Source organism: Crinia signifera, chromosome 5, assembly GCF_055691185.1.
Source record: "Crinia signifera chromosome 5, ASM5569118v1, whole genome shotgun sequence".
Lineage (NCBI taxonomy): Eukaryota > Metazoa > Chordata > Amphibia > Anura > Myobatrachidae > Crinia > Crinia signifera.
In genome coordinates, this window is record NC_139221.1 from 32,664,848 (window position 1) to 32,689,009 (window position 24,162).

A 24,162-nucleotide genomic window follows, 5' to 3' on the forward strand; every position below is an offset into this window, starting at 1 on the left:
CCCGGGTTTTAGCTGTTTTTACTCCCGAATCCCGGTTTTGAAAAATGCTGCGGGATAGGCATCCCTACTAATAAGGTACAAGCAGACAGAGGTGCAGGAGTTTGTCTGAGAAAGGTCACATTTGTAAATGAGCAATAATTTATATAGCAGAACCTTGATTTTAATCAATATAATAAATATTATTTATAGATCTTTCTTAAACACATTTAACAAAGCCCTCAAATGTTTATTATATATATATATCCCCTATGTAAAGCGCAACGGAATATGCTGCGCTATATAAGAAAGTGTTAATAAATAAATAAATATATATACACACAATGAATTTTTATGTGTGACAGCCATACAGCAGTGGCCAGCCTGTGACAGATGACAATTAGACGCAAGACTGCCATGCTTATGCAAAGCCAGCAGCACGCATGAGTGGGACACTGGCATGGATGAGTGAGTGAGTGAGTGAGTGAGTGAGTGAGTGAGTGAGTGAGTGAGTAGTCTACTACTGATTCAACAGACACAACCACCCTGCCCCGGACGCGAGCGCCCCACCTATCGCGCGCTCCCGCGGCGCCAGGGAGGGAGGGAGCGAGCGAGCGCGGGAGCGAAGCGGGCGGTTATTATGCCACCCAGTCAGCGGTTGCCATGGCAGCGCTTGACGTCACTCCCTCCCCGGCCCCTGCTCGCCGATTGGAGGAAACCCCGTGGATCGGTTAGAGCAGAGCTTTGAGCGCTCGGAAGAGAAGAGAGACCGGACTCTCCCAGCGGCAGAAGCCAGAGAGACGAGCACTCGCCCAGAGCCCGGGGACCGATACAGCCGCCAGCAGCTCTCCGTGCTCCCCTCTCCGACACAGGTACCGGTACAGCGACGGCGGGAGGGGCACCTCGGGCGGGCGGGGTGACAGTGCCCTGGCAATGGCGGAGAGGAAGCATAGTCCATGGAGCAGGGAGGGGGGTTGCTGAGGCACCTCTACACCGCATCCTCCCCCCTCCTTCTCCCCTCCATCCGGCGTCTCCCACTGGGCAGCCCGGGGCTTCTCGGCTGTGGTGGCATGGCCATGGCGGTACCGATCCAGCCGCTTGCATGGCATGCTGGCACTTGTAGTGCTCTCCATCCATCCTGTGCATCTGGTTGCCTCAGCCGTGGGTTGTAGGAAGCCATTGTCCCCAGCCTTTCTCTAGCAGAGGGAGGAGGACCCTCCCTCTCTCTCTCCCAGCATCTCCTCCTTTACCCCCCTCCCAGCACCCCATATATGGTGGCCAGGCTGAGCTCATCGCCCCGCTCTATTTACTATGCCGCCTTTATCGTGCGATCTGAGCGGCTGTATAGGATAGACGCGCCCGCTCCCATTCATTGGCACCACGTGTAATCCGCAGGCAAGCGCGGCTATTCGGTGTAATCCGGTAATGTGCCCAGATCTGGGAGAAGGGGTGGGGGGGCGCTGCTGCATGCAGCCAGCCCCCCTCCCCCATCATGTTGCATTGATGCAGCAGACATTGCAGCACAGGTGAGGCCGCCTCCTCCCCCCCTGCACACGGGAAGGAAGGGAGGTGTCTCCTCTCTATGCTGCTGCTGGGTCACTTGTGGTAGAACTGGTGACAGTGGCCATGTTCTTTGGAGAGGCTTGTGCACAAAGGACCCCCTCCCTGCATGACACCAGTCATGCTGCAGCCCATCAGGAATGCATTACATCTCTGCCTATCATTGCCAGTGTCAGGCCCTAGTGTATACCCAGGATTAAGGTCACTGTGACCCCTCTCTCCTCAGATGCAGATAGAGCTGTATATTATGGCCTTTTTGCACGATCATTTTATTTCACACTATGATCCATATTCTGCCCATGCAGAAGAACAATGCCCCAGCTGATACCCCATTAGCCAGGGTGTGGTTAAAGGAATAACCTATTGCAGTGTCTTCCTTACAAATGGGGACCATGTCCTTACAAATGGGGACCATGATCGGAGCAGAATGGCTTTTCTTAAGACCTGTGTATAGCATGATCGCACCTCCCCCCACACATTCCAGATACTTGGGAAAGGGAGGTGTTCATGTGGGTAATGCCTAGCAGGTCCCTTGTTCATCTGAGGCTTCTACTGACGGCTGAAGGTGGGATTCTGTCTGTTACCTAAGATACCATACATTAGTCCCTTTGCAGCCGCTGTATTTAACATTGAATGGCTTCGCAGGGAGTGGGTGGGGTGATGCTAAGGCTTTCCGGAAGATGGGTCCACCATGAGCCTTGGCTTCCTTTGAGAGGATGTTAATGTTCATTTGAGTATTTCCAGATGGGAGCCGAGTTTGTTTGAACTAACGTTTCCGCAGCCCCTTGATATGAAATGTGTGAAACCTTTTAGCGGCTTCTTGCAAGGATGTTGCTTTATTTATTTTACCATTGCATTGTAAGGAGCACACAAGTGCAGTTGCAGCTCTGGCATTGATTGCATTATGTAACGTGAGAGCAGAACCGCAGCCTTCTCAAGGTCTGCTGAAACCTGCTTTGTAAAATGGGGAATGATCCTTCCTTTGTCACCCTAGCCCAACGTTCTATGCCCACTGCAAAGCACATGGAAAAATCCCTATTAAAAATGGATTACAAGAGCAATGATGCAACGATAGGTGGAGTTAATCCTCGTATAAATCAATCTTGGAGATCATATTGGCTGGCATATACAATTACTGGGGACTCCTCCCTTGCTATAAAACTAGGGCGTCTAGGTGATGACCTGATGTATAAAGCTGGGCACCCTAATTCTCCTGCAAGTAGCCAGACACATCTCAAACAGGTAACACCAGCAGATCAGGGTGGGGCCCTTGACTGATCGTTATCAGGCTGCATTTTTGTACAGACTATAACCCTCCCCTACATCACTGGCTGGTTTTCTTCCTCTTAATACCACCCAGTGACCAGGAGAAACCTCGTTTTACCTTCCCTAGCAGTCTTGTTTAAAAAATCTTGGATTAAAGATAATTCCCTACTGGAATATCCTTCCGCAGTGGTCAAATTCTTTATTCTCCTTTTCTGAGAGCTATAAATAAACAGATCCCAATGTTCTGGAACCATTTAGTCTCTGTACGATTTTTAAATTCGGAGCTGTATTCTCCCCTTGGGCTTTTGAAGGAGATGTCACTTAATATCACAGGGTGGTTTCTTGCTCGGGTGTGGTGGCTGAATTTTTTTAAATTTTTTTTTTTTCTTCATACATTTTGGTTCCTGTTCATACATGCATAACACCTTGTGGCTGTTGAATATATGACGCCTGCATGCTTATGCGTTAACAGATATGCAGCTTCTGGCTTGTCCCTGTAGTGGATGGCTAGCCTGTGACCTCTGGTCAGTAGGATACAGATAATTTATGTGTACCTGGATTACGGATAACAAGGGGATTTGACTGCACACAAAGGCTGTCATTTATTTTTATTTTTTCCCCCTTGGATTGTGACATGGGAATCCCCACAGTCTTCCATAGACAGGACGAGAGAGAACCTGCATTGTACATTACCGTTCTCTATCTCCCATTTATTGTAAGCAATGTCATTCGTTTTATCCCGTTGAATCTCTAAAATAGGATTGCCGCACAGCTTGGGGATGTGCTGGGAGAATATTAATGACAAGTGCGATCAGCTGCTCTGGGGTTAACCCCTTCACTGCCATTCCACCCAGCCTTCATCCTGGCCAGGCTGTAGAATCGGTGCTGTCATTTGCGAACCTTTTTCCATTCCGACGCCTTAAATGAATGTCCTACTGAAATGACAGATATTCCAGAGCCGCTCGTGTGCAGAGTCTCTGACGTGTAATGTCAAGCATGGAATTGTCAGTTTCTCCAAGATGAAGGGGTAACTTGATACTGTCTGGATTTTTGCATTTAATCCTCCTTAGAACCCGTACGTTGGATCCCATTTAGACTGTACTTTCACTTTAACATCATGGCAATGTATTAAGAATATTCTATTACGTAGAACATGCGCTCATTCTTTTTTTATTTTTTTATTTTTTTTTACATTTGAGCAGCTGTAAACTGATGCATTTGTCTATATCCCATTTTATCATTAAGCATATATTGAATTCAGTTTATTACTGAGCAGAATAATTTACATGACACCTGGAGTTATACTGGAACTGAATGTGATCACATGACGGTTCTTGCCTACCGTACATCAGTTATTAGGTTTTTTGACCCCTATAAGATAAGGTCAAGACGCAATAATGTTAGAGGATGAGGTGACATGGTGCTTGTCTATGGAGCTGCGTTGCTAGGTCAAGTTCACACTGACCCATATTTGTTACCCTTTCATAGCTAATGGCTGAACAATTTTAATTTTGGGCTTTAGTAAACTGGCACCGGATACGTTATAATACTGATGTACATTTCAGGAAGGTTTGAGCATCGGTAACAATCGGATTTCAATAAACATCTACTATACGATTTGTAGCCAACGTAAAAATACATGCAGCCAAGATCTAGGCGGGCAATGGTGACGCACCGCCGCTGCTCGGGGTCATACACACGGGAGCATCGGTGCTTAATTTCTAAGCAATCTAGAAAGATCACTTAGAAATAGGGCTAAACGTGCTTCGTGTGTATGGGCCTTCACACTGATCCTTTTCAGATAACCATTATGTGAAGTAAGCACACGGTCTTCCTATTGTGACCTTTTCACTGTATTGGGTCATTTCTAGCTAGTGAAAGGAATGTATTCATTTGTATAATATTGTAGTGAGTAATTGTGACCGGAGTCAGCTTGAGAGACCTGGTGTACACCACCCTTTGAGATCTAGGTGTGTTCATTGCACTGCTCTGATGTCATTTCCTGCTCATGCTGTTCCTGTGGGTTTTTTTTTTCAATGCAGCTGAACTGACATGAGGACAGCTGCAGTGTTGGGGATGGTGGGGGGTGTTAATGCCCAACTCATGCACCTAGTAGCATCATTTTCTGTAACAATCTCTACATTTTATCTACGTTTCCCTTTAAATTGATCAAATCTGTATAATCCTATCCTGTTAGATTTTGAAGGGTCAATGCATTTTCATTTTGACCGAATACATCCTAGCCGATGATTCATAAAGCATTAATACAAATATATCTTTGGAGCACAAGGATTTTCTAAAATATCTTTTTATCATAATGTTGTAGACCACCCCTGGTCCTCAAGTACCCCCAACAGTGCACATTTTCCAGGTCACCCTGCAGGTGCACTCATGGGGGGGGGGGGGGGGGTGGTACTTGAGGACCATGGTTGGGAACCACTGTTCTAGACAAATGGCTCCTTTTACTTCATAGCATTAAATATTCCAGGTCATGCAACATAATGGCATGACCTGGAATAAAAAAATGTTTTAGCTGTAGTGGTCACTACAAGCTCTGCTCTCCCCATGACCCATTTTCCCCTAAGGGTAAGGGGATGTCTTTACCCCACTTCCTGCTTCAAAGTGCAAGGCCACAGCCTCTCCTCACACTCAGAATATTGACTTGGAATCCATCACAAGGGATTCAGTTGTTTGGCCGCTAGTTAATAATGGGAGCCCAATAGTGCTTGATTTCTGCTCAAAGCTTCCCGAAGTGGCCTTTTCCTTCATCTAAAACTTGTGGGCACGAGAAGTGATGCAGTTGTCCTTGATCAGAGCAATTGGCTTGCAATGTCAGGCACTCACTGCATATCGCTGCCTAAAAAAATTGTTCTTCCTCGCACCCTCCCTCGAAATCCCCCGCTCTAAACTGAAAGCTCCAATGGGTAGGACAGATGTGTACTAATAGCGCTATATCATCCCGTTTTAAAGGTAGGTCTCTAAAGGACCCAATTGGCTGCCAAAATTGTAACGTGTTGGATACCTCCACATAGCTAATTAAATCTTTAAATATCTTGTGGTGCCCGCATATTTTGGATAGAATAATTCAAGCTAGTATTCATTTGCTGCAATCACTACTCTGGGCGTGTTGTAACATATTTACAAGGCAACTAGCACATACCATCGGCCAAACATTCTTGGAGTTCTCAATTCCCAATTTGTGACTCCACTATATTGATCCCTATTAGGGACACTAGTGTCTATGGAGAGCACACAGCAATTTGTTCTGTCTCCTGTAGGCCCGCTGAGCGCAGGTCGTAAGCCGGGTACATGCTAAACAAATGTTCAGATGGCTTCCATTTAAGACAAATTTTTCCACATTCAGTTTGTATGTAGTCTATCGCTAGCGATGCGCACTCTGGCGAGACACTAGTAACGTCCTCTATATAGGCAGCTCAACCTGGGGATATCGCCAGTGACTGCATACTACTGGATATGGCCACTGACTGTCTTTTGCAAGATTGCACAATGTAAATGCGTTCTAGATCATTTGTCTGAGAGCTCAAGGTAAATTGTGAGCGACATTGTATGGTTTGCATGTTGTCTGATGTGTACATGGCAATAGGCTGTGCCACAGAGATACAATGACCATATAATCAGATGCAATAATTGCTTAGCTTTGGGATAATTGTTTGACTCTGCACACCAGACAGATGTCGGTGAATGAGCCAACCAAAGGGCCAATCCACACTTGCCGCTCGATTTGTCTGCCCATGCCATGCAGCTGGTCTATCCACCTCCACACACTGCCAGCTCGCTGTTATAGCTGCCATTGGCTGTGCTGCACAGCCAATCCGATATGTCAGACTGTAATTTGCATATCAATGGCAACACCCCGCTATGGACATGTGATATCGGCCAGTATTGGACTATTTTTCTTTCTTCCTATCCATCCCCAGTCCTCCTCTAGGGGAGGGACGCATTCCGCATGTTGGGGGCTTGTCCGGCACCTAGAGTGGATCTGGGTCATACTTTCCTACCTGACCCGCTCCATGAGGGAGAAAATGCTCTGTTCCTGGACTTCCCTGGTAATGTAGGATTGCCATCACCTTTGGTGAGCTAGTTGATAAGAAAGGTGTGTCACCACAGGTGATGGCAATCATACATTACCAGGGAAGTCCAGGAACAGAGCATTTTCTCCCTCATGAAGAGGGTCAGGTAGGCAAGTATGATCTGGGTTTACCCCCAAGCCATCCATACATGCGGTGGCGGGGATGCACTGGCTCGCTGTCTTAGCAAGGCGCTCCTGAACGGGCAGGGCACGGCACCCTGCTAAAACTGCCTAACATGAATACTGCAGTAATTGAGGCAACTAGTTTGCTGAAGGTTGATGAAGCTAGGTTTAATTGTAGTTCTGCACAGTTCTCATCGTTCTTAATGACAATGGGTTTTGTAATGCCCTGTATGGGTGTGCACTCGGTTCGTTAATAATATAGAAGGTTAATTAGAGTTGCAAGTAGAACTCTTCTGCTATTTTCGTATGATACTCCTTTTATTGATGATGAGCTGGATACTTCAGCTGAAGTGCATTAGTTTGAGGCGATGGTCAGACTTGGCTGTTAGCCCTCCCCCTTCCTAGTGACCATGGATTGCCCTTACTGCTGCTGAGGAATAGGTGTGCAACTGGGAGGAAACATAGGGGCAAATCATCTGATCAGTTGGGCAAGAAAATATTGGTAACCTCCTTTTTATATAAGTATCTGTTGAATCTTTGTTTGAAGTCTCAGCACTATGAATAGCATCAGTCGGAGCATGCCAGGACTCATGGATGTTTAGTCGCAGGAACTGCCATTTTCCAATTTGCACCATGCTAGGGCATATATTTTTTTTTTACTCTAAGCTATCTGTGTAGAAATTAAACAAATCGCTCTGAGTACACCCCATAGTGATGGCAATTCAAGGCCCCGTGCAACACCATCGCACATGAGGTCAAAATCTAGATCAGGCCTGACCAACCTGTGGCTCTCCAGATGTTGTGAAACTAGAAATCCCAGCATGCCTTGCCACCGTTTTAACACTCCCTTATACCAAAACTGTGGCAAGGCATGCTGGGATTTGTAGTTTCACAACATCTGGAGGGCCACAGTTTGAAGACCCATGTTATAGCAAAACTGTGGCAAGGCATGATGGGATTTGTAATTTAACATCTGGAGAGCCACAGGTTGGCCAGGCCTGATCTAGATTGCCTACATCTGCATAGCTATATATGTATAGGCCAGTGATGGCTAACCTTGACTCTCCGGCTGCATCAGTTTTAGCATGGCCAAATAGTAAAACCTGTAGCAGGGCATGCTGGGATGTGTAGTTTAACAGCTGGAGTGTCTTGCCACTGTGTGATTTCCTGAGAATTAAGAATACAGCGCCCCTTTAGTGCTGCTAATGCATGCTGATGGTTAATAATATCAGAACACGGGGGAGTAAAGTTCTACCGGATGTGCAGCACACCTGCAATTACTGCAGCGCACCTCTGGTGCGAATTACACTTGTGATGCCGGTAGACACATGCTGGTCCGGATCGGCAACTTTCCTCCTGTTTCACATTATATAGTACTACATTACTGAGCTTTGGTCATTTAAAATGATGGCGTTATTACCAGTGACTTTCTATAGCGCACATATTGTCCCCAGCATTTTACAGTGAATATTTGACCATTCACATCGGCCCCTGCTCTAGTGGAGCTTAATCTGATCTGCACTGATACTGGGGTTCAGTTACATGCGATCATTGCAAGTCACAGCTCACTGGGACTTGACATTATGGTCAATTCACTTTACATGTGATGGGACGAGTTGTGGTGGCAACCTCGGCCTGATTGCATCCTGGGGTTTTGGATCTTTGTATACCTATGGCCTTAAGAAAACTGCTGCACTTGTAGGTGAGACTTGATCACCCCTAATTGAATTGATCCCGTTTTTTTTATGCAAATTGCAGGGTATAGGTGTAATGATGGCTGCGGTTATCGACCATCAAATGTTGTCATAATAGTAATCTACCCTATACAATTGAATTGGTGGAACATTCCTGTTGGCTGTAGGATGCATCCAACAAGCCAGAAGCTGTTTAATCAATTTCATGTGTCTGTAAATCTGGTTGTCCAATATCTAACGCTTGGTACACAGTGGGTGATTCGTGGCACCTCCACGATCATTTAATGATAGGCTAACACTATTGAGCGATGTCATTCAGTGAATGCAACTGGTCTTAGATTGCATTGTACTGGAATTTGTTATTTTCTTGTTTTTTTTTCCCTCTACTACGTATTGTCGGGTTCTGCGGAACCCTTGTGGCACCGTATAATATCGCTCCGTGCATACCCAGCATAAGTGAAGGTGTTCTCTACAATCTCTGGTCCTGCAGGCTCTGTGGACTTTGACCTTTTTCTTTTCTTTTTTGTATTGTTCTAAAGCAAATATCAAGTATTGAATGTATAGACCTTTTTGTTAAACGACTACCTAGTATCTGTGCTTGCAGAGTTAACCAGTCGCTAAATGCCATCTCCTTTACCCCATAATCCCCTTATCTCCTCCTAGAGCTTTCCTGTTTGTCTTTTTATTGAGGTGTGATAATTCTCTTGCTATACAATAGCTTGACCTGGTGTCAAAGGATGTTTGTGAGAGTGTTGGGAGGGGGGGGGGGGGTGTATGACATCATTCATGTGTGCCCAGCATTAGTCAGTTTGTGTATTCTGTATAGAACATGCATCTGTGACAACACTTGTACCATACAATCTATCTGATGGGCTGTGTGGGGGGGGCTGGCTTAAATAGGGCTATTTAGAAGATGACTGACATCCGGCAGGCACTTTTGTGGGAGTCACCCCGGTTTTCTTGGATTGCTCCAGAATATGCAGGTGTTGCCCGGCAGATCTAAAGGCCGCAAAGTGATGGAACAGTGATGGTTCCGCCCAAAAGCTGCTGGGCCCATTTTCTATTCAATATTTTCTGCTAAATCCCGGAAAATGTGTTTATTCGGGGGTTAGAGGCAAATATTATGTACTACCCATATGTATCACGGAGGTAGTACGATTGCTGCCAGATGCATTCCCCCATAGGTTTCTATCGGGGATGTGATACTCCCTGATGTGTCAACATTGGGCCGCATCCCAATGGGTTCCTTGGCTCTGTGTGCATACAAACACATTGTACATAGCATTGCTTCTTATTCTTAAGACCGTGGGTGCTGCCTGCTCCCTACTCTGGTATACGTCTGTCTATCTCTGTCCTGCAGGAGCCAGGGAATTTTTAGACAAAAGATAGGGAGAGGGGGAGGCAGGAACTGGGTACAGTAGAAGGCTGGTAAAGGCCACTGAAGGATGCCAATGGGGGGAGGTGAGCTGGTGCCGAGACAGGAGCCAGGTAAAGAGTAGGTACAGCGCAAAAGTTTTATCAGTGGAAGGGTGGTGCTGGGGCCAGTTGCGGTTCTCTCATGTCCCCGCCTGATGCTGCTGTTGTTGCCGGGAGGATGCCAGCCCTGCCAGATCTCGCAGGGTAACGGAACACAGCGGCATGCTCCCCTGATGACCTGGCAGCTCCTTTCTCCTGTTGCAGGGGCAATCTAGCAGTTGCTTTGCAATGTGCATGGGAACGTGCATTGCACCTCTTGCCAAATATATGCAATCCGGGCACTGTACATGTGATTTATCTCTGAAATCACATGACAAGTGCCCGAATTGTATGTATATCACCCCAGTATATAGGGGCCTTAACTGCCATGCAGTAGTTTTTAGATTTAAGTTTCTAGTATTTTATAATCTGTTAAAGATCACTCATTTTCTTGTCTTAGTCCTAGAAATGACATGAGCTTCTGTCACAGTGTTAATGTGACAGAAGTGGACACCCTAAATATTGGTGCACCCTAATTATCCTAGCAAAAGGGCTGATTCATGGAAGTTCCTGGGGAATTCTGCTGTAGTATGGACCAAGTTCAACGTGAAGTGACACTGGGCATTGAGGCAATGTCTGATTTCACATGTTAGCCATATACAGTAGTGCCAGCGTCACACATTGTCCCTCGCACAGCATACTTGCCGGCACGTACGTTGTACTTTCTGGAACAACGCACTGCATTTAAATCCCTTCCCTCCATCCCTATTTCTACTGTGTATACAACTTACACCGTCCATGAAGAATTCCCTATAACCGTACACAAGTATAAAGATTTGTTTGAAGTAGACTAACGTTTTTCTTTCTTCGTTTTGTTTTTCTTCTCAGAACAGTTAGCCATGGATAAAAGCGAGGTGGTACAGAAGGCCAAACTGGCCGAGCAGGCAGAGAGGTACGATGATATGGCGGCTTGCATGAAGCGGGTGACGGAAGAGGGAACTGAACTTTCCAACGAAGAAAGGAACCTTCTTTCAGTGGCCTACAAAAATGTTGTGGGCGCACGCCGGTCGTCCTGGAGGGTCATCTCTAGTATTGAGCAAAAGACGGAAGGAAGTGACAAAAAGCAGCAGATGGCTCGAGAATATCGGGAGAAGATCGAGACAGAGCTTAGGGAGATCTGCAATGATGTGCTGGTGAGGGAGCGTCTACACTCTACTCTGCGTTGTCATGTCAACTGGCTGTGGTGTGCTTGCTATATAAATGCTGACACTGGGGGCAGTACAGTGATCATTGCATGCATACTGTATAGACCGTGTTCTCTTTATAGATAAAGATCATCATTTTGATCCAAAAAAAAAAAAAAACTTCTCGCAGCCATTTGCTGACATCCATAAAGCTTTTACAGAACATACAGTAGGTCTGGTCCATTTGCCTAATCTATAACTGGGGGGGGGGGGGTTTAATTGTTTTGGGTGCAGTTAGAGAGGAGGTTTGTTTGTTTTTTCCCCCCACACATTTCTTGCCATTTAAGCAGGCTGCAAGAAGAAATGTAGCTGGTATGGACCCCTTCTCAACTGGGGGAGGAGGCAATTCAAATGTTTATGCGCAACTGAGCTCCCGTCAACAATGATGGGAGATCAGGGGGCACCATTCAATTGTTTTCATTTTTGCACTGATCGCACCCTTCAGTGTCACCCTCCCACACACAAACACACCCCGAAACAGAAAGCTAAACCAGACTAAAGTGCGGATCACTGAGAGAACCGTTTGGGCTCACATTTAGCACATTTCTGCTCGCCAGCATGGTGGCTGTGAGCAGAACTGCCACCAGCAACTTTTTGCGCCCAAGGAGGGCAAAAATTGAATTGCTCCGTCGGGTGCTATCTATTGGCAGCCGGGGTGATAAACAATTGAATTCCCCCTTATATTCTGAAATATAAAAAATAGCATGTGTCTTTTTGATTCATATTTTTTTTTTTTTTTTTTTGCTGCTATCAAGTAGCTTCTCTAGTCTAGCATCTACCCTATTAACCTCTAACATAGTGTTCCCGCTAGGCTGTTTTAGCGGGGCGCTGCGCCCTGCCCAACTTTTAAAGGGCAAAATGTGCTCTGCCCCTGTAGCAGTGCCCCATTTTAAAGAGTGTTGTCCCCGTCGGGGAAGCCCAGCGCCACCATAGATGGCTGTGTCTTCAGCGAGGCCAGGCCCTCCCCTTTCGTGATGTCGGCGCCCTGGGACTGCCCACAAGTGACGTTGGTGGGCCAGGTCCGCCCCCCTTATGCTGCCCTGACTGCTACAGTTCCTAGAAGAACACTAACGTAGGGGCATGTGCCTATTTCCCAACAGTGGCCAGATAGCAATCCCTCTATTTTTAAGGCGAGTATCTAAACTGCTTGGTTGCCTTTTACACATCCTGTGCTAGCTAATACAATAGATGAATCCATGTAGTCTGCAGCAGTCCCTTGGTATTAGTAAGAGTGGCAGGAATAGAATGTGCGGCCCATGTTGGCTTTCGTCATCTCCTCCATTATATATAAGAGCAGAAAGTTGCTGCACCGCTGGGATATGCAGTGACTCACTGCCTCCATTACTGGCTGCTTTTCCCAATCCACGCAGGTCACGGTATATATTTGGGTGGAGAGAATTTAGCAGACGTCAGTGAAGGAAGATCTGGCCCAGTAACCTCCATGTGAATGAACCACCTATTGTTAACTGGTGCTTAGATGACTAATAAGCAAATGATGGCTGCCGATATATGATTCCACATTTAGTACAGAGGAGTCTGTGGCCATAAAGTCCTGCTGCAAATAAAACTGTTGCCAATACATCGGTGTTCCGGTACTAATATATTGCCCCTCCACTCCCCTTATTAACAGTCCCTACATGTCACCGATATCTTGCAGTCTTTATTGAGCACTTCCCCCTGAAATACGGAGGAAGTGGTTCCTGTCTCTGCTGCCTGTTTTCTCTATGGCCTGCACAAGTAGAACCGCACTTCTGTGTCACATGGGTGGTTGAGGACCCTAATGCTATTCGATGGGGTTAATTGAGCTATTGCGTGTGCCATCTACTGGTCTACAGGAGGTATTCAGTTGTTACTCCGTTCAGACGCCCATTACCTGCAGCGCACACTCTGCTTCCAGAGGGGCAAGGAAAGAGTTTGCCCACCCAAACCTGGATTTAGACTGGTTTAGCTACTTCTCGCGGCTAATCCCGGAGTGATGATCCTCCCAATATGCTAATGAGCGACTGGTCAGAGCAACAATTAAATACCTCCATTACTATAGACCGCTAGCAGGGGGCATTCCCAATATGTCAATCTGCCCAGGTACCATGGTAAATGCACTGTAGATGAGATTTGTTCTTCCAGAAAGGAACCTGATATTGGATTGTGGTTTCTGCTAAGGGGCAAAGCAAGGTCCAAACATTCAGGATGAGAATGCATTTAAAAGTGATGTGCCGATGGCCGGCTTCGCACACCTGACGCATATGGTTGAACCGATGTATCGAGTTTTCCCTCACACCTTTTGTTGGATGTAAGGGAAACCTTTTGTGAGGCTGATGGGTGCAATGTGCCATTCTGGAACGGCACATCGCAACTATAGCGCTGAATTGAATCCCCACCCCAACATGCCTGTAACTTGCCAACACTGTACTCCGTATTGTGTAGGCAATCTGGCTATTGTGGTAACCCGGACCCGGGTTGACAATGATTTGGTTGACTAGTTATATGCCTAAAAATGGTCAGTATACACTAGATCAGTGGTTCTCAACATCTATACACCCCCCCCCCCCCCCCCCAACAGTTCACGTTTTCTAGGTCACCCAACAGGTGCACGCATTACTGACTGACATCTTAAAAGATCACAGGTGGATCTAATTATTTTGCATGTGCTTCTGTGTAGACATGGAAAATGTGCACTGTTGGGGGTACTTGAGGACAGAGGTTGAGAACCACTGCATTAGATCGACACAAGCGGAAGTTCGACATGAACATGGTTGACATGAGTTTATTTCCCTGCTTTACCACCCAAGTGGACAGAGAGCAATAAAATATTGTGCCGACCTCAGCGATATTGTTAGTTGGTGCACATGTCGACACTCCTAAAAACCTTTTCACTGTTGACCACGTTCCTGGCGACCTTTTGCTTGTGTCGCTTTTTCTGTTACTGTCGTTCTAGATGCTGCCGTATATATTTTTTTAGGTGTCTAATTAGCCGTGGTCGACCAAATTACTGTCACCCTAGACAACGCCGACCAATATCATAACCATCCTAACCTTGTCCAATTTTCTGGAATTGACCATAACCAATACTATTACAGAGTGGTGAAAAGATACAAAGAGTCTTTATGTTCAGCTCCAGCCAAGCCTTCAAATTAGGTTGGTTCCTATTAAATATAATTGCATCTGTCCCGTTTAAACTTGGTCTATAACTATTCCCTTCTGTCGGCTGAATTCAGGGCCAGATGTGTCAAGCTACTTAAAGTGGAGAGTAATAAGCAGCCAGCCAATCAGCGGCTACCTGTCCTTTTTCAAACCCAGCCTGTAACATGTTAGGTAGGAGCTGATTGGTTGTTTATCACTTGTTAAAGCTTGATACATCTGGCCTGTAGTATATTGAGCTTGTAGATAAATGAAAGTTGTTTCATTGTCACAATTTGAACTTAGTAAAATGCAACAGGCGTTAAGAAATGTTCAGGATGTTCTGCTTACTGTCATGCACGTCATCATTAGGAGGGGGGGGGGGGGGGTTGTTGGTTTATTGTCGTCTGTGGGGATGAGTACTTGCATCTGTTACCTGCACTGTGCGACTGGTGGATTTCCCCTTGTTTTCTCCTGAGGTGTTCGCAGACACCCCCCGTCTCACAAGCTCTTCAATTAATTCCCCCCCAATGTTCTGTGTTGTCATTTCCCCGCGTCCCCCAAAAGTTAGCTGATCCTTCATGCTTTTGTTTTTGTAGCTGCAACTTTTATCTGTCCTTATTTAGAGGTCTTTGGGTGTTAATAAGATTGGGTTAAGGCTATATGATTAGGTATTGCTGGTGCGATATCACCTTCTACTTTATCTCTTCACCTGGCTTCATGCATCTGTCCCTAGGAGTGGTGACCCTTGGTCTTTAGTGGAACTATGCCAGTCAGCCAAACCTAGGAGCTGGCAGGATGTTAAAGGACCACAGAGGATCTGGCTTCAAATAAATATACAATGGGTACCAGCAGCAATTTGTTACACGTCAGCAATGCTTCCAGACTTATTAACAGTTACTTTATATAGAGCAGTATATGAATTTGTTTATTGGAGGTAGAGGGCCTGTTTGGGCTGTATTACATCTGTGTTTGTGTGTAGTGAGTGGTAGGGTTGTTTTACTTAATGAAAGTCATGTATTATTTTCTTTGCGGTTTTCTATTAAGTTAGTCACTGCTATATCTGGCTATCTCATGGTTATACTGTAACTCAGGCTAGATGGGTCAAGTGGCTCTTATCTGCCGGCAATTTCTAGGTTTCTGTGCTGGTTAAAAGAGAAGTTGTGTGTAGTTTGGAAGTGTCATTTGTCACACACACAGGAAGTGTGGGAGGGCAGTGATGAATGAGCCTGCTTCCTGCACAGGAAGTGCACGATGTACACGACAGCTGCTCTGCTCGCCTCTGACATGCGCTGACCGCTTCCGAAAGTCTCCTTGGTCATTCAGCTGCAAAGGACAGAAGTTTGTTTGGTCTATAGTTCAGCTGGAAGAGGGAGATGCCAAATATGCATTTACTCATGTGTATCTGTATATAAAGCACAACAGAATTTGTAATCTTATTATCCTTTTATTTATACGGCACCACAAGCGATCCAGTGCCCAATTATGGGGAGGGGCCCCTCTGCATTGTAGCACATTGGGCATGATATGACTGAACTGCCTTAATCTGTGATGAGAGATTGGGGAGCGATAGTGAAATGTTCTATTTCTCTGTGCTGATCGCGGACATAAGTGTCTAGATTAGAAATATGAAGTATTTAATCCATGGGCTCGATGGCAAGAGTACAGTTCACACTTGGCACATTTCTTCTCGCCAACGATTAAATTGCTCTGTCGGGTGTAATCTGATGACAGTCTCAGCAAAAAAGTGTTTCCAGACACACACACTGAGAAGTGTTACCTATCCAATTAAAGGGCACAGTGACCTGGTGGGGCAGTTAGAGGTGCCCACAGTACAGATGTATGATGACACCTCTGTATGGCCTCTCTGCAAATGCCTGTCTGTGATCTGTCATTGCGGTTGTCTACTTCAACCGTTCCCCTCACTACAACCAGACGGAACCCCCTGGGAAGGAGCATGGCTCGTGTGCTTGCGTGTAGTGCCAGCCCATGTGTATAGGAAAGTGTAAAACCTATACGCACAAATAGGAAGAACCGGCTCCGTATGATGATTGGGGCTGATGCTTTGGGACTTTCCCCGGGTTTGACTCATTTTCTATTTGCTTTTTAATGTTTCCACATTTCTATACATTCCTGCAAAGCAATAACCCCACACCTACTTCTCTAGGCTTACCTGAGTGCTTGATCTGACATTCACAATAATGCACCTTGGCCTCTACCTGGCCGGCCCGCACTTCTCTCCCTTTGTTGGTATTAGGTACTGCACCTTGGGTTAGGAAACACAGCCTTGATTCTTTGTGCTGGAAGTGCCAGTGTACGGCAGACGGCTTAAATAGAAGTACAAAGTCCATTTTGGCTGCTTTTGAGGAGCACTTGGGTGTGTGTCACAGGGTGTGTCGGGTGACGGCCTAGCAATCCAGTTACCACATTACAGCCAAGTCCCAGACAGGATTGTGGCTTCCCGAGAATCTCCCTCCTAGCAACACAGCCATTATTGCAGACAAATACTGCTTCTATAAGACTGCCACCGTCTGCTGCTCAGACGCTACTGCTTCCTGTCATGTGCAAGGCCGTGGACTGATCTCACTGGCTCTGCTGCCAGCCTGTGTCTCCAATTCTCCTCTGCAGCTGAATGGCTTTAGTGTTGGTTAAATCCTCCATCTGATTGCACGCTGCACTAAAACTTAATATTAATCTGGCTGTTCAATGTAGGGAAAGATGTAAGAAGAGGTGTTGTCACCCCCAGCCCTGCACATTATCAGACTGCCATCCCTCCCAGTAACCGTATTGGTGTTTTGTAAAGCACATTTATATTGTAGTGGAACTTTTGGATTAGTATTTTATTTGCTGCATATTCTTGTTGTGCTACTCGGCAATATAAGTCATCATGTAGAGTTATGTTTTGCTTGGATATTACACACAGCTGGTCCCTGTGTCTTACTGTAGGCCAGTGTGTGTATCTGATAGACCAAAATATATGGCTGAAAAGCACAAAGATTGCGTAAAGAAAAACCTTGCGATGGCCATTGAAGGGAATGTACATCGTAATAAATGAACCTTTTGATGGTGGAAAACCCTCTTTAACTGCACTGGGAGCTTTTTTTTTTTTTTTTTTATCAATTGTTTAGCTGCTCAGTCCACACTGGCTGCAAGCACCGAATCGTTATACCTGGAAGCACCAGGATTGGCTGCCTTAAGGCATACACAGTGCAGTTTTGGCTATGGCAACATTTTGACACTGCTATTTCCTCTTAAAGCACGTGGAACCAATTTTGGGCTAGATGCGATTTGGTCTATGGCCAAATAAACTATGCGACAGTCAATATGGCCTTTCCAGCACAGTATACTTTTACTTGAGCAGCCCTGCGAGGTCCGTATCGCATTGGTAGTAGCTCAAGCAGTACGGGCCCTGTGTGGTTTTTGGCTAATTTTTCATACAGGTTTGACTTGTCCCAATTGCACTGTGTGTATGCACCATAACGTGGCTTTTCCTGTGCAATCTACCAGAGCGCAAAGACATGGGTGAAGGGATGAGCACACAAAACAATATTTGGAACTTCTTGGCAGTCTAACTTGTAAAAGTGGGTCAATGCAGTGATGTGGCCGTCACCCCTTTTATATAATGTCTTTCCTGGAAAAAAAAATGTATGCAAATATTCCGAACACACACACGTGCTAGATGTGATCTGGAGTTCTTTAGTGAATACACTGGTTGTGAACAGCGATTCTTAACTTTTTTTCCTACCTTTCTTGTACTTCAAGGCCTATACATACTGGGCGATTATTTGAGCAGCTCTGTTTTGTGTTGCGCTGCTTTCAGGTTGAAAGCCGTCCGGTGATGATGCGTGCTCCTGCATCATCGCTGGGGGCGCCGCTCAGCAGATGAGTGACTGGGTGGACTGCTTTCCATAGCGTCCTGCTATGGAAAGTCATCCACCCCCTGTGAAAATTGCTCAGTGTGTATGCACTGATCGATTTTTCAGGGTATTATTTTTCACATCATCGCTGTCTGCAAATGTTAGGCACAATGTGTATGGACCTTCAGTCGAAAAGGTCTTCAAGTGTGACCCTTTACCACTAGTCTGAAAGTGTGTAATGATTGGCATTGTATACCCATGCCACACAATACTTTTCAGTGCTTTTGGTATGAGTAATGTTGAAAAGCGCTCACGGTTAGTGTGAGGTCTTGAAAAACAGTGATGCAATATACCAGGGAACGTAATTACAGCACAGTGGGTGAAAATGAAACTGCATTGTCTGGAACCAAGCTGGTTCACAAGTTCACTGCAAGACTGAAGGCTGATGAAGGCAAAACCTTGCAATGGAGTTGTAAATCCCCACATTTATCTCCAGGAATAATTTCCTAGGCTCCTATTTGACAATCAACGTTCATCTTTCTGACCGATCACTACAGTAGCGCACCAAAAAGCATCTCAACACCACATTGGTACATCTGGTTGTATCGAGTGCATCGTTCCCGAGTGCTGCCACTAGCTCCTAGTCTAGGCTACACTGATGTGAATGTTGGCTCACACACAATGACTGGCAGGATCACGCTTAAGGTTCCCATACACGGTACAATTGCTGGGTGCGATGAGATGCACACTCCCGTCACATCTCATCGCACAGCTCAAAGTATCAGTTAAAGGCTATTAATACGTTTGCATTTAATTGACTGTTAAACTTTTTTCTGTTTTTCCTCTTTAGAATCTGTTGGACAAGTACTTGGTCCCCAACGCATCACAACCAGAGAGTAAAGTCTTCTACTTGAAAATGAAGGGAGACTACTACCGTTACCTGGCTGAAGTGGCTAGTGGCGATGATAAGAAAGGTAGGCTTCTATTTGATGTTGTGTTGAATATTTTAGTAATCTAGTATAGGCAAGGTGCACTGTTGTGTGGAAAATCAGTAGCACAATGTCTGCTAGTTCATTTGCTCACTCACATTCCTCCATTGTTGTTCTTGGAGAATTGTATTTCTTAATTTAATGAACGCTGCTCTTACAGCAGCCATAGAACTCTAGAAGACCTCTCTGAAGCCACTACTGTAAAATATAAACACGTTTCCACCACTTACAACGGCAATTGCTTGCATGGGGTGACTTCTTTCCAAGTGTGGGGGTCATTGGGCAGGGGGCGCATAATCGTGGCATCACGGCTGTTCACGGTTTCAGAACCGCACCCCACTTACTGCCAGTATTTCAAGTTTTCCCTCTGTCCCCTTGACAGCTATATCATGACATTTGGCCACCTATATGGAAGATGACCGCACCCACAGGCTTTCTGGCCAGGTCATTATCAGACCTTGTAATCCATTTGAGGGTCACATAGTCTACAAACTCCGCATTGCCAATGATCATGCCAGGTGTGTAACCAGATTCCAAGATAAGCTGGTGCAAGAAATATTAACCAATAAATGCAGGTGCTTAACATCGGAGTTCTGATTCCGCTTTACTGCAGTCTCCTATTTATCACCCAGATCAGTATGCGTTTGACAGATCTCGGTTTCACGATGAAGGGAATGTGCTCCGCCTTTGGATCTTTTAAAATGTTGCCTAATACACAAGCTGGGAAAATCTGCATCGTTGGCATTGCTGAGGACAAATTGTAGAAACACTGCCATAGGCATTAAACTGTTCCTATGTTGCATAAAACTAATAAATATGGAAAGAACGTTTGCATAAGTGTAACACCTGGTACCTTTTTTTTGTTTGTTTCCTCTCCAGCAATTGTGGAGCAATCCCAACAGGCGTATCAAGATGCTTTTGACATCAGCAAAATGGAGATGCAACCAACGCACCCAATCAGACTGGGGCTGGCTCTCAACTTCTCAGTGTTTTTTTACGAGATCCTTAACTCCCCGGAAAAAGCCTGTTCTCTGGCGAAAACCGTAAGTTCCGACTGAGATGTGACGCACTCGCGCTTACCAGAGGACGGTCGTTTATACTCCCTCTCATTTTAGGCTTTTGATGAAGCTATTGCCGAGCTTGATACCCTGAGTGAAGAATCATACAAAGACAGCACGTTAATAATGCAATTACTGCGAGACAACTTGACAGTAAGTAAAGAGTTAACTATTTTTTTTAACTGTCTCCTGCTGGGAGAACAATGTGGGCGTGCGTTTTACCATGAGTGCTTGTAGGTGGGTTGAAGGACTGAATTTACTATGCATGCGTCTTGCTGGCAACAACGTTGACTGTATAGTGCACACATCAGGACATGTATGTTTATATGTGCTGGGTGGTTTCCCCAGGGATCGGCAGTGCTTTGCGCACGAGGTGAAGTGCAGCACTCAACAAATTAGCCAATGGCAGTGGGATGTGCTCATTAGGTAGACAGTCAAAGACGGCACAGGAATTTAACATGAGTTTGTCATGTTGGGGTGTTGTGTTTTTTTTTTTAAAGTAACTTGTTCATACGTTACCCTCCCAGTGGACATAGACTAGGCATGGCCAAGCTAAGACCCTCCAGCTGTTAAACTGCACATCCCAGCAACCCTTGCCATAGTTTTAGCATTCACTATGAGCAACACTGTGGCAAGGCATGATGGGACTTGTAGTTTCACAACAGCTGGAGGGCCATAGTTTGGCCGTGCCTGGCATAGAAGGAGAATAAGTCGTGCCCGAAGCAATGCAAGGGGAGGAGTTACTTATACGTGTCCATGGTGACAGACACCAGTTGGTTCAAAAAAGAAATCAATAAAACCTTGTTGACCTTTTCCATGTGTTGATCAATCAGGGTTGACCTTCTGACCTATATTTTGCATGATCAAGTTTACGTAATTGTCCCTCCAAAATAAACCAGACCTTTAATTACTCCATACACATTAATCTGCTGAGAGGAAATGGGCGTAATTAGAAAGTGGGAACAAGGTGCAGGGAACAGAATATTAAGCAGAATATAACATGTTCGTTAAACTTTGTGTTATGTGCGTTTTATTACAGCAGTTAATGTGTTGCATTTGGTCAGTGTGATACATTATAACATATGGGGAATACAAACTGCAGTTCTATGGTTTTTCCTAGGATAAGTTTTCTTGCCTGGCGTCAGTCCACCTGCATAACTGAGCCGGTGCTCTCACACGCCCTCCATAGCACCAGACTGGCCACTGTGCAGATTGGGTCTCCCCTCAGTGCAGGGGAAAGCGCATCACAAAGTATCCTGCAATTGAGGCAGTTTTTATGAATATGCTTTAGGGTACGTTTCAGTTAAGCATAAAAAAAAAAAAAATGTGCTGTAGCCCATAGCAACCAATTGGATTAAATTTTTTTTTTTTATTTTTTTACTGTAATGACAAATTAAGCAATGATATGCCCTCTCTAACTCTCAGGTGGATATCCCAGTAGCAGCCGTACCTCAACCCCCCCCCCCCCTCCCCCCTATATCGGATATTTTTTTAATTTGCCGCATCTGCAGTGTACCGTAGAATGGGTCTTACCAAACATTTAATTATATAATTTTTAAAGATTATCTCTGAATTAAATTTCTTTAATGGATGACCGTAATTGTTACTATAGTCAGGGTGATATGCTATTGTTTGGGTGGCCCAATGTTTTGCACAGATTGCGCCTAGAACTACAGAACTAGACCAATTTGGCCATTTTGTGCGGCTCAAGTGTTGGGTGCAGTGTAAAAAGGGTCACTTGGAGGCAGAAACTATTGAATAGCTTCTGACAGAGGAGGCAATAACTTTAGAATCACCATTTTGTGACTGTTATTGATATATTGTCAATTGTGTGTTTTTTTTTTTGTTTTTTTTAATATATATTGCAATAAATTGCGCAGTGTCTCCCGAAAGACTTAACACTAATGCTCTCATTTTCTCCTTTCATCTAGTTGTGGACATCAGACACTCAAGGGGACGAAGCCGAGCAAGGAGAATGTGGCGGAGAGAATTAATCAGCCTTCCTTTTCTGTCTGCCTCGTTCTAAAATTTACACAATAGACCATTGTCATCCTTACTGTCCCAAAAATAGGTTTATTTTTTTTTTTTATCTTTATTTTTTTTTTTTGTTTAAAATTATAAAAGGTTTATGTTACTTCTATTTGGATTTCTATATTTCCCATGTGGTTTTTGTGTTAAATAGGGAGTAGGGCCAGTTAACATTTTGGGGCATCTAAATAAAAATATTTTTTTCTTCCCACCCCACCCCCACCTACATCAGGTGACCAGTATGGGAAATGAGGAATTTTTATACATGTTTTAAATGTCTGGCAAAGTACTTCTGGTACATCATGGGTTACCACAGGGCCCGGTGATGAAAGCTATTCCCCTATAATCAAGCAATGTGAACGGCTTGTATATAAATAAACTCTGTAAATCGATTGGGGAGGGGTTTGCTTGGCACTGTAGACGAAGGCTCTTAAATTCCTATTCGCTTTGCCGGTTGGCAGTTGCGCCGTAGTCTGCTATCGGAGTCGTCCTCTGTGCCAAAAAAAAAAAAAACCCCAAAAACCGTTTTTCACCGAGTGGTCCCTGCGATAGCGAGTCAAAATCATGAGCAAAAAAGACGGTTCACATTCCATTCTCCTTACGGTCGGCTAACGTCTGCTTTTGTTTGTCGCTATTTCTCCATTTTATTTGTATTTAAATTGTTTCAACAACCTAAGATCAAAATAAAAACAAAGTACTTGATGCATTAGACATACAATGCTTGGTATCCATAATTTCACTATATATCAAGCACAGCAGAAAAGATAAAAAAAAAAAAAACATATATTTAACTTTTTAGTTTTATTTTTGTTTTTGATACTTGCCTAACATGCATGTGGCTGTAAAAAAAATAAAAAAAATTTAAAATACAGAATAGTTACCAGGGGAATAACTTGAGATGATGGCTAGCTTTGTTTAATGTCTTATGAAATTTTCATGAACAATCCAAGCATAATTGTTAAAGAACATGTGTAATAAGTTGATGTAAGTGGAATAAAAGTTTTATGAATGGACTTTTCAACTACTTAAGATGTGGTTTTATACCGTGCATTTATTGCTGCTCGTCCTTGGCCGAACACCCCGGTAAAGCAAACCAAGGCATTCTGTATAACTACGCTTCCCACGATGCACCTCTTCACTACGCAGCCAACATTATCCCAGCAAACACTTGAGAAATTATTGTTTTAAAACCACCTAAGAATGCAGTTCGCCAAATAAGTTTTCCTACTGCAATGTAATCACACTTGCATTTTATATTGCCTTTATGTCTGTTTGTCAAAGCTGCTGATCATCTGCTTTGACTGACAGTTTACAAGCCTCTTCATGATCGAGAGCTAGCTCTTATAGCATTTATTTCTTTTTTTTTTTTTTTTTAAATAATCAGTCGATGGTGCTTTATGGTTGTAAATGTCCAACATGGCTAATATGCAAGGCCCAACGCACTGACGGGTAGATGTATGAAGCAGTGATAAGGGAGGAGAAGTGTTAGAGTGCCTGGTACTTTATCCCTTTTTAAACCCAACCAGTAATAGAACAGTCAGGAGCTGATTGGCCGGTGATAGTCAGGAGGCGATTGGCCGGTGATAAAGTACCAGGCACTTTATCACTTCTCCTCCTTTATCACTTCTTCATACATCTACCCCAGAGATGCAATATACACTGTGATCCCGTATTTGTAATGTATGCTATGTATTCCCCCTTGTGG

General features: G+C 44.7%; 1 protein-coding gene across 1 annotated transcript; it reads left to right on the forward strand.

The window, feature by feature from the left end:
• The first annotated feature begins 674 nt into the window (after positions 1-674).
• On the forward strand, positions 675-23,470 carry YWHAZ (tyrosine 3-monooxygenase/tryptophan 5-monooxygenase activation protein zeta). The gene is made up of 6 exons (XM_083186969.1): positions 675-848; positions 11,053-11,357; positions 19,233-19,356; positions 20,251-20,414; positions 20,487-20,582; positions 22,361-23,470. Exons 2-6 carry the CDS (start codon positions 11,064-11,066, stop codon positions 22,421-22,423), a joined length of 741 nt encoding a protein of 246 aa, XP_083043095.1. The 5' UTR covers positions 675-848; positions 11,053-11,063; the 3' UTR covers positions 22,424-23,470.
• Positions 23,471-24,162: the final 692 nt, after the last annotated feature.

Excerpts from the sequence above, each read along its gene's own strand:
- YWHAZ (XM_083186969.1), top strand. The coding sequence starts at position 11,064 with ATGGATAAAAGCGAGGTGGTACAGAAGGCCAAACTGGCCGAGCAGGCA. Across the intron at positions 20,415-20,486 it reads CCTGTTCTCTGGCGAAAACC|GCTTTTGATGAAGCTATTGC; the intron begins GTAAGTTCCGAC and ends CTCTCATTTTAG. Across the intron at positions 20,583-22,360 it reads TACTGCGAGACAACTTGACA|TTGTGGACATCAGACACTCA; the intron begins GTAAGTAAAGAG and ends CCTTTCATCTAG.